The sequence below is a fragment of the Psilocybe cubensis genome, chromosome 4 (assembly GCF_017499595.1).
Source record: "Psilocybe cubensis strain MGC-MH-2018 chromosome 4, whole genome shotgun sequence".
Classification (NCBI taxonomy): Eukaryota; Fungi; Basidiomycota; class Agaricomycetes; order Agaricales; family Agrocybaceae; genus Psilocybe; species Psilocybe cubensis.
The window spans coordinates 131,797-145,518 of NC_063002.1; the positions used below are offsets into that span (position 1 = coordinate 131,797).

Genomic DNA, 13,722 nt, shown 5'->3' on the forward strand with positions numbered 1-13,722 from the left:
TGTGTACTACTGAAAAAAACCTTTTCCGCTGATGTGTACTCTCTTCAGTGTGCATTTATTCAAACATTGTACACTATAACCAACTGCCTTTATCTATCAACTTTCAGTTATCTTTCTTTTAGTCAATTCAATTGTCAGCAACAAGGCTCGAGAATTGCCCTGGACAATGATGAATCTTGTTTCTCTATTCTGTTTGCTCATTGTTCCCTAGTGGGGTCCGTCATTGACTCTATCGTATCCGAACTCTTCGATACACAAAACAGGGTTTGTGGTCTACCTCTTAGTCTAAAAAACTGCAAAACAAAAACGGTACTTATTAATGTACAGATTATGCAGCATAAAATTGAGAATCGAACATAAATCTCTCATGCTAAAATATAACTTCCATTGGTGATGTTGTGCAAATTAATCATGCTGCATTCATCCTATCATAAAAATGGCAGAAAACCATCCCTAGTCGGTGAGTATGCTAGTTTCCCATTTAAACAATCACTGTTGCTAGACTAGGTTATCTTTTACTTTCTAGAACAACGTATTAGCGAACTGAGAGCAATGGGAAGGGGAAGGGGAAGGAACCCTCTCTTCACCATTCCGATCTGAACGACAATAGAGTGTTGGGCAACAACACTGTTCCCATCACGGTCCTGATCCAGGTAAATTGACGCCGACTAGATCGTTGACAGAACCTTGCTAATAGTGTGCGGTTTGACAGTAAGCCATATGAAATTCCCATGCACGTCCAAAACAGAACTTGTTCATATCCAGCGTGTATCTCCAGCAGCTTTACGCCATCAATCTCCCATAAAATTCGCTTTATATATTAGGTACTTTGCAAAATACAACATACAGCTAGGGACCGCACAACCCATCCCACCATCCCACCTCACGCATAAATCATCAAACAACAATTCAGATCGTCTCTCCACCCAATATATATGCTCATTATGCTATCTTCCACCCTATATTTCCACCACATTGTGTGTTTAATTGTATTCGCACTCGCACTACTCCACGGCACCCGTCCCGTTTATGCAGCTTTCTTGTTACACCGTCGCACCAAATCCGTGCTTGAAGATGCCAAATCCGAGGCCAATGATAATGACGACCCCCCTTTTCCGTGCAAGCCTCCCTGTAGGCCTCCTTTCGCCAATGCTGCTGGTGAGCACGTCATCGAAGACCTTGGGGAGGTGGTGACCCCTATCCTCGGGAGCGTGTTGACAGATCCCCTGCTAGGAGAACGCTCAAACACAGATGCACTCCCAGACTTATTATTTTCGTCTCGCAACAACAACAGTCAATACACCGATGTATACTTGGAGAGAGAGGTGAATGACCTGGAGGCGGACGTGCCAGTGGAAAATTTAGATATGGAAGAGCTAACGGATGGCCTGGAGCCGGCGGCTAACCTGGAGCCGGAGAAGCCAATGAACGGGCACCAGGAGAAGTGCGTGTCAATGACGAGGTCGCGTAAATGCTATTCTTGCGCACCACACATGAATGGCGTCCGGTGCATTATTGTTCCTAGGTCTCCAATCGTTTAGCTCGTTTATCGTTTACAAATTGTGTATTCCATTTACCGTTTACCTATCCCTCTTTTTTTAATCTCACAATACCAGTATACTCAAAACAGGCAACGAACTCACCACTGACACCCTGACCCGCCACGGACCCAAAGTCACAGACGCACCGTAACCCCCTCATGTAATTCCACCTCCGGATTCATTTGCCTTCACAGTATGTTACGGGGTACCGAGATGAGATAAACGCCCAACTACTATGTCCCCCAACGCATTCCAGTCGCTTGATGGGAGATAATCGTGACACGGGGAGCTTGGGGCGGGAGTCACGATCAGTATCAGCGACGACGTATTGGCATTCTGCAAAGCTCGATTCGATAAAACACGTGACGAAGCGATCTCCGCTCTAATTCTGCACGGCACAGACCGTTGGCGCCGTGCGCGCTGCTCTTTCTTGGCTTTTGATTTGAAAAATCTCTAGTGAATTGTCCGTTTTCTTCAATCTGTCTACAGGAAAATTCATGTCGATATTTCCCTATACTCATGGATTTTGCTTCGAATTCATAACTGTCTGGCTCCAACCTATCAATGTGCTTCCACTTCCGAGAACCGCCACATTGTTCATCTGCAGAAAAAGAAAAAATTCAGTAGTGCTATGGTTGTATAATAGACCAGTATCATCGCCGAGTACATAACATTATGTGGCTTTCCTCCACCTCGTTCCCCCATATCGCGGTTTTAATTGCGTTTGCGCTCACACTCTGCCGCAGCACCCACCAAGTCTCCGCAACCGCACTGCCACACCATCGCCAAACCGCTGCGGACGCGAAAGGCAATTCCAAGGCCAATAGAAATCCAAACATGCCCGCCCCCCCCTGCAAGCCTCCGTGCATACCTCCCCTTGTTGGCAGCATTCTGGATTCCATCGACAGCCCCATCGTAGCGGTGATATCCAACCCTTCCATAATCAATGTCGAGAAGGGTGTAGATGGAGTTGGACGTTTAGCCTCTCTAATTCTAAATTCCCGTGCAATAGCTGGTGAAGACAATCACGATGAGAACAATCATAATGTGGACGTTCCCAGATGGGTTTGATGGGTATAATGAGTCATTGACAATAGTTCAATATTGTAATTTTTAACTAGCATTTATTGACAAAGGGTATTAAATGATGTCTTTTAAAAGCGATCTCCCACGGTAAGAAATATAGTGACGTTGATTCTACTATCACAAAAAATGAGAAGAAAACTAGCTATAAGAAAAATCATTGAAGTCAAGCAAAGACGTATCATGATGGTACAGGTAGTTATGGGAAGTATAGGCAGTGGTATGTACATGATCAGCAATCTTGTTGCTGTTGTTGATGATTGTGTAGGTTTATTAATAGTGTGGCATTACAACGTTGGTTAAGCGCCCGCGGATTTGCACTTTCATTCATCCAATGTCCTCGCCTGTATCTCCTGTTCTCCTGTTTAGTATTCATTATTCTTAGTGATTGATTTTGCGTTTTTATTCAGTTGTTTTTGTTTTAGTAGGTTCATATTTTACCTGCAATGCTTGAAAAGTGCCTTCTAAAATAATGAATTTTGCTTCTCTACACCTCTTGTTTATCAGTTCCAAGACTTGGTGGAGTTGCATTAAAAACTGACCAATTCTGGTATTGGTGAGGGTAATTCTAAATTCAAGCCTTCATCACCGAAACACAAATATCTCTACCAACACAGTGGCGAGGAGACAACTGAACTCGAGGATCAACCTTTTGAACAGCGCTAACCAAAACCAGAACCGAGTAAATGAACCTAACAATATAAATGGGTACCTACTAAATAATTGACAGAACCTTGATAACGGTGTTTCTCTTAACGATATGGCATAACATTCCCAAGCGTATCTGAGAGATAAATTTTGTTCCTATTTGGAAAAAGTACCCCATCGATATCCTATAGCATTCCCTTTATATGAACGGATTATCGATTTATCTCTCAATCTTACATTTGATATCATATCATCACCCAATACATCCTCATTAACTATGTTACTTTTTATCCCGTCCTTCAGCCGGCTCGCACTTTCAATTGTACTCGCACTTGCACTTTTCCACGGCACCCAACCAGTCTCTGCAACTACCCTGCCAAAACGTCGTGAGATTGACAAGGAGACGGACGCCAACTCCAGTGACAAGTCCAAGGAGGACCCAGCGCGCGCAGACCCAGCTATTCCCATCAGTCTTGGGGCCTTAGTGACTTCTTCTCCTGCTCTCAGCAACGTAATATCAAATCCCCTGAGTACCAACTCGCACACAGATGTAATCCCATGCATACTGTCTCTAGCTGTATCTTCCCGTGCAGTTGCTGATATGGGAGGCAATGGTAAAGATGTGCAGTCCTGTGGCCCTTCTTCCGACTCCTCCACCGATTCCTCGTCTTCCGCGTCATCATCTTCCTCGTCTTCCTCGTCATCATCTTCCTCGTCTTCGTCCAGCGATCAAGATTCTTCATCCGCCTCCTCCAGCGACTCTGACTCCTCGTCCTCTTCCTCTTCCTCCAGCGACTCATCGTCTTCGTCATCGTCATCGTCTTCTTCATACAGCGACTCTGACTCCTCGTCCTCCAGCGACTCATCGTCTTCGTCTTCGTCCTCGTCCTCGTCTTCCTCATCCAGCGACTCCTCGTCCTCGTCCTCTTCCTCAAGTGACTCCTCATCCTCATCTGCCTCCAGAAAATCCTCGCTCATATTAAGCAAGCGATTCCAACCCCGACAACGAAGACGTACACTCGTACGACGTAGAGGGATACCACAAGTTTTCGACGGGAAGATATCTCCTTCAGTTGCCATGAATCTTGTAGGTTCTTAATTACAAGGCATTGAAACATATTTTGTTTGTTCCCCGGAGCGCGCCTGTTGTGGTTTAGTCAAACGCTTACCTACTATAACCAGCTGGCGTTAGCTATTTATTTTCTGTTCACTTTTTTATTGCTTAGTTAGTTCAGCTTCGATCTTTATAGGTTAAAAATTCAGCAGAATATCTACAAATCCTGTTCCTTTATGCACTTTTTTAAATTCTGGGTCTCGCTATTAGCCAACAATAAGACAGCAAAAATGATTTTGCCATGAAATTAGCAGTGAAATCAGCAGATATGTTCAATGTATTGAATCACTGTCCGATGATTTTACATCCTAGAGTATCACTAGTCTTTATTGGCAGACACTATTAATTGATACCTTGCTTATAGATTCGCAGATCTGTAGTATCAAAATGAGGACATGGATATCCCAGGCTAACATATAGATTTTACAGGTCATATTGTCCAAATAGCGCTTGCATCATCCCGCTGGCCCACATACGCTTGTCCATCAAGCATTCATTCTATCAAGAAAAGAGAAGAATAATTTATTCATAGTAACTCTACTGTGTAATCGGTGAGTATGTTGGCTTTCCATTCATGCCTTCACCGCTGCGGCACTAAAATGTCTGCTAGAATGATGGTTAGCTTCACCTTCCCACCTCCTCACAGAGTAAATTGAGAGCGGCAGGAATGGAGCCCACCTTTACCTAACCGCGCGAGCCGAAAACTTACCGTCAAGTAACAAAACCCTTTTCACAGCACGGAGTAAAAAAAGGTTAATGGTTATTGTCAGAATCTTGCTAATATCGTGCTTATTGACAGTAGGCCGTATAACATTCCCAAGCACGTCCGAAACAGAGCTTGTTCATATCCGGCTTGTATCTCAAGCAGCTCTGCGCCACCAATGTCCTATAAAACTCACTTCATATACCAGGTACTTTGCAAAGTACAGCATACATCGAGTGTGCGAGCAGCTCTGCACAGCTCAGCCCACATTTCCACTGCACGCGTAAATCGTCAGACAACAATTCAGCTCATCTTACTACCCAAAACACGCGTGCATTATGTTGTATTCCACCTTATCTTTCCACCGCCTCACGCTTTTAATTGCTTTCGCGCTCGCACTATACCACGGCACCCGCCCCGTCTCTGCAACTGTACTGCCAGAATATCTCACCCACCGTGACGTAGTCGAGGACGCTAAATCAAAGGCCAAGGTGGATTTAGAGCCCGTAGATCCGAACGAACTTCCCCTTATTGATGCAACTGAAGACCAAGAAATATCCCATTTGATGAACAAAGTCATCGGGTCTGTGTTGATGAATGACCCCTTCGGAAAACGCTCGAACACAGATGCACTCCCAGACATCTCATTTCCGTCTCGTGAAAACGATGATACAGACGCCGATGTGTATTTGAAGAGCCTGAGGGAAGTGGACGACCTGCATGAGAAGAAGGCAATGAACGACGTGGAAGAGGAGGATCCAATGGAAAATGATGACGGGGATGCAGACATCACCGTGGCTGCTCGCGTGCTTGCATTACTGCGTGCGCTATTCTCGGCTCTAGATGTTCAGAAGAGTTCCGGTGGAGAACGAAATCGGAGTCTGATTGTCTGAACGAAACCGTTGCAAATCACTCCCTAACATCTGGTGTGCATTTGCATCGGTGCAGGCTAAATCGCCTTCGAAACGAATATAAACATTTTAAAGTTCTTCCACTATGTCACTTTCCGTCCGAAAAATGCAATATCAACACCAAACAACACTTCAGAATGTATCTTGGAGGTATATCTTGAGACTAAACAGTAAGCGCCCGCGGAGATGCTCCCCCACTGTCCATGAAGTCCCTTTATTATTTATGGTTCCTGTTTCGGTAGTTAGTAGGTTATTTCACCACACGTAAACCATTTGAAAGCCTCAAGGATGTTTGGGGGTCAGAGTGAATCACGCTTCGGAAGTAAATTTTGATCCCAGAAATCAGTCATGAATATTAATCCTGACCTGAATAGTGTCGGAATCGCCTCTGAATCGTCCAAGGTGGCGGAGTGGTTATAACGATAACGATGACTTTAAACGTTACATTCAACTCCCAACATGTTGGGAATTTTTCTATAAAAAAAGCTAGATTCATACGCTATAGTAAAGAAGCAAAAAACTACAAATTCAATACACTATCTCAGAAAACCAAGAACAACACAACCAATTCTGATTCATCTCTGCACCCGCCGGGACATTAAATCGGTAGGATCATGAAGAAAAAAGAAAAAAAAATTGTCTGTATGTGTATGTACGTATGGATGTATATCATATCATGTCAAGTACAAATCGAATCGAACCCCAAACCCAATCACAAGGCAAGGTGAGTCGAGAAGCGATGGTTACATGGGGTACAATGACAAGTAACCGTCGGTCAGTCCAGTCAAGGTAACGGCACCAGCGCCAGCCATGTCAGCCCATCTCCGCTCTATGTCTTGGATTTGGGCACGGTCTTGCTGATCAACTTGGCCTTCTCGATAGCAGCCATACCTATAAAATGAATCGCGAATCAACATGCAAATCCAGAAGTGATAGACGAGGGAATACGCACTCTGCTTAACAAGGTTCTTCTTGTAATCCACAATACTGATATCAGCCTTTGTCAGATTCTTGATCGTCTTATCCGCAACCTCCCACAGCTCCTCGGCCACCTGGCTGATGAGACCTACACACACACAACAACATCAGCAACAAAGGCTAAACCATCAAAAAAACAATCACTTACGGAAGTCATGCGACACAATAACCACACCACCCTCAAACTCCTTAATAGCCTTCGCAAGCGCATCAATACTCTCCATATCCAAATGATTCGTCGGCTCATCCAACAACAAAATATGCGGGTGCTCCATCGCCAACTGCGCAAAAACAACCCGATTCCTCAGCCCATCACTCAACTGCTTAATCGGCGCCGTCTGATGGCTCCCGCTAAGTCCGAACCTGCCCAGCTGGGCTCTCCACGCCATAACATCCTTCTCCGGGTATTTCTGCGAGAAGAGCGACTGGAAGTACTCGATGGGTGATTTGTCGTAGGGCAGTTGGTCGGCGGAGTGTTGGGAGTATTTGGCGAGTTTGAGGGCGGCATGTTTGGAGATTGTGCCGGCGCAGGGTTGGAGCGCGCCTGTGATGAGGTGGAGAAGTGTGGATTTGCCTGTTCCGTTGGCGCCGAGGATGGCGATGCGTGAGTCCATGCTACAGCGAGCATACGCAAATCAGTATGACGTCATATCGTACAACGCAGGATGATTGAACGTACTCGATACCAAAGGACAGATTCTCGTACAAATAATCCTCCTTCTTGCCTGAGTACGAGAACGCAACGCTGTCGAATGCGATGATGGGAGGAGGGAGCTTGCGGATGTCTTCGAAGTTGAAGCGCAGCGGGCGGCGCTCCTCGATCTTCTCAATCAGACCAGCAGCCTCCATCTTGTCGATAATCTTCTGCTTCGATTTGGCCTGACGCACCAAGTTGGCGTAGGTACCAGCGGACGCAATGAATCTAACAGATAAATGTTAGCAAGGGTAGATGAATAGGAAAAGAAAGAAAGAGATACTTTTTGATGTGAGCGATTTCCTCCTGCTGCTTGTGGTACGCCTTCATCTGGTTGACCTCGTTCTCCTGCTTTGTCTTGACATACGCGGAGTAGTTACCCTTGTAATACAGAAGTTTCTTCTTATGCGTCAAATCCATGATATCCGTGCACACCGAGTCCATGAAATCCTGCGAGTGCGACGTGATTACCAAGATATGGTTATACGTCGACAAGTACGCCTCAAGCCAGACCACAGCACCCAAATCCAAATGATTCGTCGGCTCATCCAACAGCAGCAAATGAGGCTTGATAAACAGCGCACGGGCAAGCGCAACACGCATGCGCCAACCACCGGACATATCCTTTGTCGGCTTCTTCATCATCGTCTGCGAGAACCCAAGACCGTGGAGGATACTTCCGGCCTTGGCCTCAAACGTCGCTGGGTCCATCTCCTCCAGCTCTTCATAGGCGAGATCAAGCGCAGCGTCGTCGACGTCGTCCGCAACGGACAGCTCCTCGATGTACGCCTCGAGCCGCGCGACTTTGGCTTTGGCCGACGCGACGATGAAGTCGACTGCATTTACGTCCGACGGCTCCGCTTCACCACGCACGATGTAAATATCAATGTGTGGCGGGATTTCAATGTCGCGCTCAGCGATCGATTGGAGGAATGTGGACTGTACTCAGTGTGATTAGCGGGGGGCATGGATGTGATACAGATAAACGACGCACCTTTCCGGAACCGTTCTCGCCTAGAAGACCGTACCGCTGCCCGTAGTTGAGCGCAATCTCAGCGCCCTCGATGAGGAGACGGCCGTGGAATGAGAGGGTATACTGATCGATTTTGATATCGCGGCCTTTCACATCGGACACCAACACACCCGCCGCACTCCTGTAATCCAATCCGATAATCAGCACACCTTACACGACACACCAACCAACGAAAAAAAGACACACCTATCCGTAGCAAGGTTCAGCCGCGCCATACTCAGCAAATCCTCCTGACTCCCTGATTTGCTGTTCAACCCGGACATGCTCGTCAGCGGCGTGCTCGCGCCGTTCACCGAGCCCGCAGGGGTGGACGACGGCGAGTCCCCATCAACGAGCGTCGTGCTGCCTGTTGAAGAGCTCGCGCCTCCAGCGACAGCAGCGTTCTTCTTCGCAGCCTTCTCAGCGAGGCGTTTTTGTTTCGAGGCAGAGGGGGCCATGTTTTACAATTGTCTGGCTGATGTTTTTCTGTATTCTAGTCTGTGTTTTGTCGGTTGCCTGATTTCTATAGATCCTTCCTCGCCTAGGGTAGTGGTGGAAAAGAAGAGAGAGGAAGAGGAATGCAGAGAGGACCTGCGAGATCGATGTGATGGCCTCACTCCAATTGATCCAAAACAAAAATTTCGATAAGATCGGTCGGACTTTGTAATCAGTGGCTGTGCATATTTATAAGTCGAGCCGTCTTTGGCGGCAGCGACTCCGCAACTTTGCTCTGCTCCACCTCCCTTGTCGCCTCCGTTTTGGTTTCCCCAAGGTTCTGGATAAATACCTTTTGTACAGGATCTGTGAGTTTGTTCTGCTCAGTTAGCACCTTCTCTTGTTTTTTTTCTACGATCATCGATCTCAATAACGCCGCGATAGATGGATGGATCGACTGATTGATCTACTTGTAACTTCTAGTCCTAGAGTCTTGTCAAGGTTTCACTGGCATACAACTAACGTTCATCAACCCCCCTAACAACTTGAAACTAAAGTGGTCCCTAATAGACAAGTATGAAAGTCGCAGTTCCTCATCTTCTCCTTTCTTCCAATCCCTCCTATCCATGATACATTGCAACTCAAAACACAGACTCGACCCACTGCACCAATTTGTCTCTCTCTCTCGGTCCTGGCTGTTCTGAATACCAATCTGTGCTCGGTTTATTCCATCCCTGGCAACGTATCTGGTGACTCAAGGCTACACGAAACTAGTGCTGCTCCAGAGTGATCTATCGTCGCCGTGAGCTATCGGCACAAATAAATTCATCTCCTAATCAACGGACACTTGCTCCCGAAAATACGGAATGCAGTGTTTTTGATTCGTTACATATAATTTAACAACCGATAGTTCACCCACCGACTCGAGCACTCCTCGCTATACTCTCTTTCTTCAATTATCTCCTATGCTGCTTTCGTTTCGCTCCCATCCGGATCAACAGCTATCAATAGTTCTCTGCCAGTGGTGGTGGATCATGGTAGACTCGGAACAGACTGTTGATATTCCTTGCGATTCAAATGGAGCAAAGCCACGCCAATCTAACCCAGCGCCAGTCCTCGCCAAGATCCCCAAAACAGAGACGCAGGTTTGATTCCTCCAATCTACTCATTTCGTGTTGCTGTGTCCTCCATACTACACAGTTATATGACAGACCTTGGAAAATACAACGTTCGCGATCGTTGCGGCACCTCTCCACCTGTGCTTCCTCTCCCTTCTCTTCTCCCTCATCTCGTCATTCTGTTTCCAGCATCTGGGTCCTGATGGCGCCTAATCATCTCGTAAATCGCTCGACGAAGCCTCTTCCTTTCACCCACGCCTCCTCAGTGTTGTCGGCTCATGCCAGTGATAACAACGTACCAATTTTTGGGGACCTCGGATTCATTTTCCCTTCTGACCTGAACTTCCCTGTGTCTGAGTGCAGTTCGATGCCGTCTCTTACAATTCAAAAACTACAATGTCACTCTTCTCACAAGCAAGAGAGGGGGAATGAAACTAGATACCTTCCATCATTCACATGACCATCGGGTTGTCGTGCAGTAGCTCTATGAGTATCCTGTACACCCCGGAGCGGCTTTTGTCGCGTTCAGTGTTGATGAAAACGCGGCTAACTTTTGTTCTCCTCTCTTGTAAAGGTGAATAGTGTATTATATTTCCGCCTGTTCAAAGCACCAGCACCAACTAATATCTACATATATGGTCGTAATCTCAGTCAGGCGATTACCCGACCTATTGGTCACTACTTCAATTCGTTGAACATAACATGACTCCAACTGACCGATACCAGTATCGAGCTACATATCAAACTCTCCATCAACGTCAATTTCCTCTTTTCATCTTGCACACCCAATTAGGAAACACACATTCCAAATCCATCCACTTCCTATTCACAAATCACGCCACACCACCCAATTCGGTAATGACGGTAACGCTCTGATGATTTACCATCAATGCCACTGCACTACCAGCGCCTATCACGATCATCACGATCCCGCCGGCTCCAAGTTCCTTCTCAATTCTTTATCTCCCATCTCCGTTCCCGTCCACATTCTGGTGTGACACAATAAACGTGGCATCGATACGTACCGAAACCGACACGCATTCCGATACCGATATATTCCCCCATCCCGCGGACATCTATGCAAATGCAGATGTAGATATAGATGCAGATGCAGATGCAGCGGGGGTGTGGGGTAACAAGATGATCGACTTGAATTCGATCATGATCACCCAGAACCGCATCTACAGTGTAATATTGGACCACTAGCCTGCTTCGTGTAAGTACTCCAGTACTCCAGTACTCCAGTACTCCAACACTCCAACACTCCAGTACGCATATGTGTATATATACTCGGATATCTGTTCTAATCCAGGGTATATGCACAAAACTCTCTTCGTAACAGATTGGATTTATACATTGTAGGACATCAAAATACAACTTGGAAAACTACATTCCGCCCGGAGAATAGTCCGCGGACTTCAAGACACAAAACAACAAATTTGAGTCTCTATTATTTCAAACAGAACATACCGCGTTGTCTGTACAAGTTAACTACAGTACAATATGCGATTTTACCGCGTCGTCAGGCGTAATAGAAACGCGTTCCGACTCAGCCTCGGAGTTAAAGGTTATATTATCATACATTCCCTCGCATATCACAACATATCTATACTAATATACTCGAAGAACGAAGCGCTCGCATATCACTACATATATATTGGCACAACGATCGACGGCTCCGCATAAGTATACCATTAAGCGCGCTTAGCAGCCGCGGCATCGTGATCACCCAAATCCTCAGCTACAATTATATGCAGTATATGGAAGACGCAATGCTAGCTTCCAACGATCGTGATCGCTAATCCGCAATGCTTCTCTTTCTACCTTATACCTGGCCCCACATTCCCCTCAGATGATCAACTTTGATGATGCCGGCGGGACGGAACCCAATAGGCGCCGGTGTCCAATACATCACATTTCTCCCTCCCGTCATAACCACCTTGCGTATCATTCGTCCCTACTTCACGTCGTAGGACATCCAGTTAACTGATAAAATTCCAATGGGGAACCAGCGATTTTTTTCTTTTGCCAATTGCACTAACGATCGCTCTAGTTAATTAGCACAACATGTCCGCGGACGCCCCGGAACCACAGCCCAGCCTAATGCCCAAATTCCAATTCGAAATTGTAAATACAAGAGCAGCTGTAGCCTGCAGCCGACGCGTATACCAAGGTACGCGTATCATAATTATATGGTATATACCGCCAATCGCGAAGGTGAGCAAGTCACTTTACCCCTTACTTCTTCCAGTTCGTTCGTTCGTGAATTTGATATTCGCTGAGGATGCTGAACTAATTGACATACTTCCTCGCGCGTCAGCCACCTGCTCTGCTCTGGCATTAACGTAGATCCGGATGCGAGCAGGAGCATGGATCTGCGCTTCGCGCTCGCTTGATATGCGACAAATCATAAGCGCACAAGTATCTAGGTATCTCATGATTGACAAGGTGAATGTCATTAGTATTAACTATGATACCCGCGGATACTTCTATCAGTGACAATAATATACATCATATCCTTCGAATGATGAAAACGGATCTACCACTGTCCTTCACGTTGATTTCAACTTTCGACACAGTATCCTCGGAGGTCAGCATCACGTTGCCTCCCGCACTCACTGCGGGCGATGACTGCTGTAAGTTGAACAAACAGCCATTGTTTTACATGTTTTATGTAAGTTCAGCTGTAAGTTCAACATACAGTCTACTTACACTCAAATAATCGCCTTTTATGGAAATTATTTGAGTGTAAGTAATGATGTATGTCGAACTTACAGCTGAACATACATAAAACATGTAAAACAACAGCTGTTTGTTTAACTTACAGTAGTCGTCGCCGGCAGTGACTGCAGCGCCGCTCGCATATTAGCGTTAATGCAGACGGAATGGATCGCCCGCTACGCTCCGCCTATGCCATCATTTGCGTGGGGCAGCGCCGCCGCATCGTTCAGCATACCTAGCGAACGCATCGCATGCCGATCTACACATATCTTACTTTGTGGATACTCTCCGGACCGAAGGGTTCTTCATTCAACCTCTTCAACCCAATAGTAGCTCACTTTAGTAAATTTCAAACAACTCTATTCAATCAAACAACTGCCATACCCAAAGAATTTGTACGGTTCAGCCAATCCATTTGGAATTACATTCTCCAACAATTGCTGAACGCCTCATATCGTTTGGAGCTCGACGTACCCTCAGGGTCACCTTGCGAGGGTAGACCGCCCGATGCCAAGCGACACTCCGTCAACTGACTGCCGTCGGATCATCTACATCATCAGTGCTATAAGTATCCAGCGACCCTATATTCAACCCTTGGTTGTCCTGCTAAGCTACTCCCCAGAACTCAATGGGACCCGTCAGTGTCGCGATGACAGAGACAATTCAATAGTCAATACTCATCTACTTACATTCACTTCAATTCAGATTCGGGAGGATATGGCGTTTAACCGAATATACGACTTCTCTATGTGCCTAGATCGTGT

At 46.2% G+C, this 13,722-nt stretch overlaps 4 protein-coding genes across 4 annotated transcripts; 2 read left to right on the top strand and 2 right to left on the bottom strand.

Annotated features, from left to right (window-relative positions):
- Positions 1–935: 935 nt before the first annotated feature.
- Positions 936–1,692, top strand: JR316_0004163 (uncharacterized protein; the record flags this gene model as incomplete). The annotated part of the gene is made up of 2 exons (XM_047889932.1): positions 936–1,444; positions 1,617–1,692. 2 exons carry the CDS (start codon positions 936–938, stop codon positions 1,690–1,692), a joined length of 585 nt encoding a protein of 194 aa, XP_047749693.1.
- A 1,736-nt stretch (positions 1,693–3,428) lies between these two features.
- JR316_0004164 (uncharacterized protein) lies at positions 3,429–4,352 on the bottom strand (the record flags this gene model as incomplete). Its single annotated transcript, XM_047889933.1, has 2 exons — positions 3,429–3,774; positions 4,039–4,352. 2 exons carry the CDS (start codon positions 4,350–4,352, stop codon positions 3,429–3,431), a joined length of 660 nt encoding a protein of 219 aa, XP_047749694.1.
- A 1,075-nt stretch (positions 4,353–5,427) lies between these two features.
- On the top strand, positions 5,428–5,982 carry JR316_0004165 (uncharacterized protein; the record flags this gene model as incomplete). The annotated part of the gene is made up of 1 exon (XM_047889934.1): positions 5,428–5,982. The coding sequence occupies one exon, from the start codon at positions 5,428–5,430 to the stop codon at positions 5,980–5,982; it is 555 nt and encodes a 184-aa protein (XP_047749695.1).
- Positions 5,983–6,829: 847 nt separating this feature from the next.
- Positions 6,830–9,142, bottom strand: JR316_0004166 (putative ABC transporter ATP-binding protein C16H5.08c; the record flags this gene model as incomplete). Its single annotated transcript, XM_047889935.1, has 7 exons — positions 6,830–6,891; positions 6,953–7,066; positions 7,127–7,593; positions 7,658–7,900; positions 7,956–8,611; positions 8,667–8,826; positions 8,892–9,142. The coding sequence occupies 7 exons, from the start codon at positions 9,140–9,142 to the stop codon at positions 6,830–6,832; spliced, it is 1,953 nt and encodes a 650-aa protein (XP_047749696.1).
- Between the last annotated feature and the right edge of the window lie 4,580 nt (positions 9,143–13,722).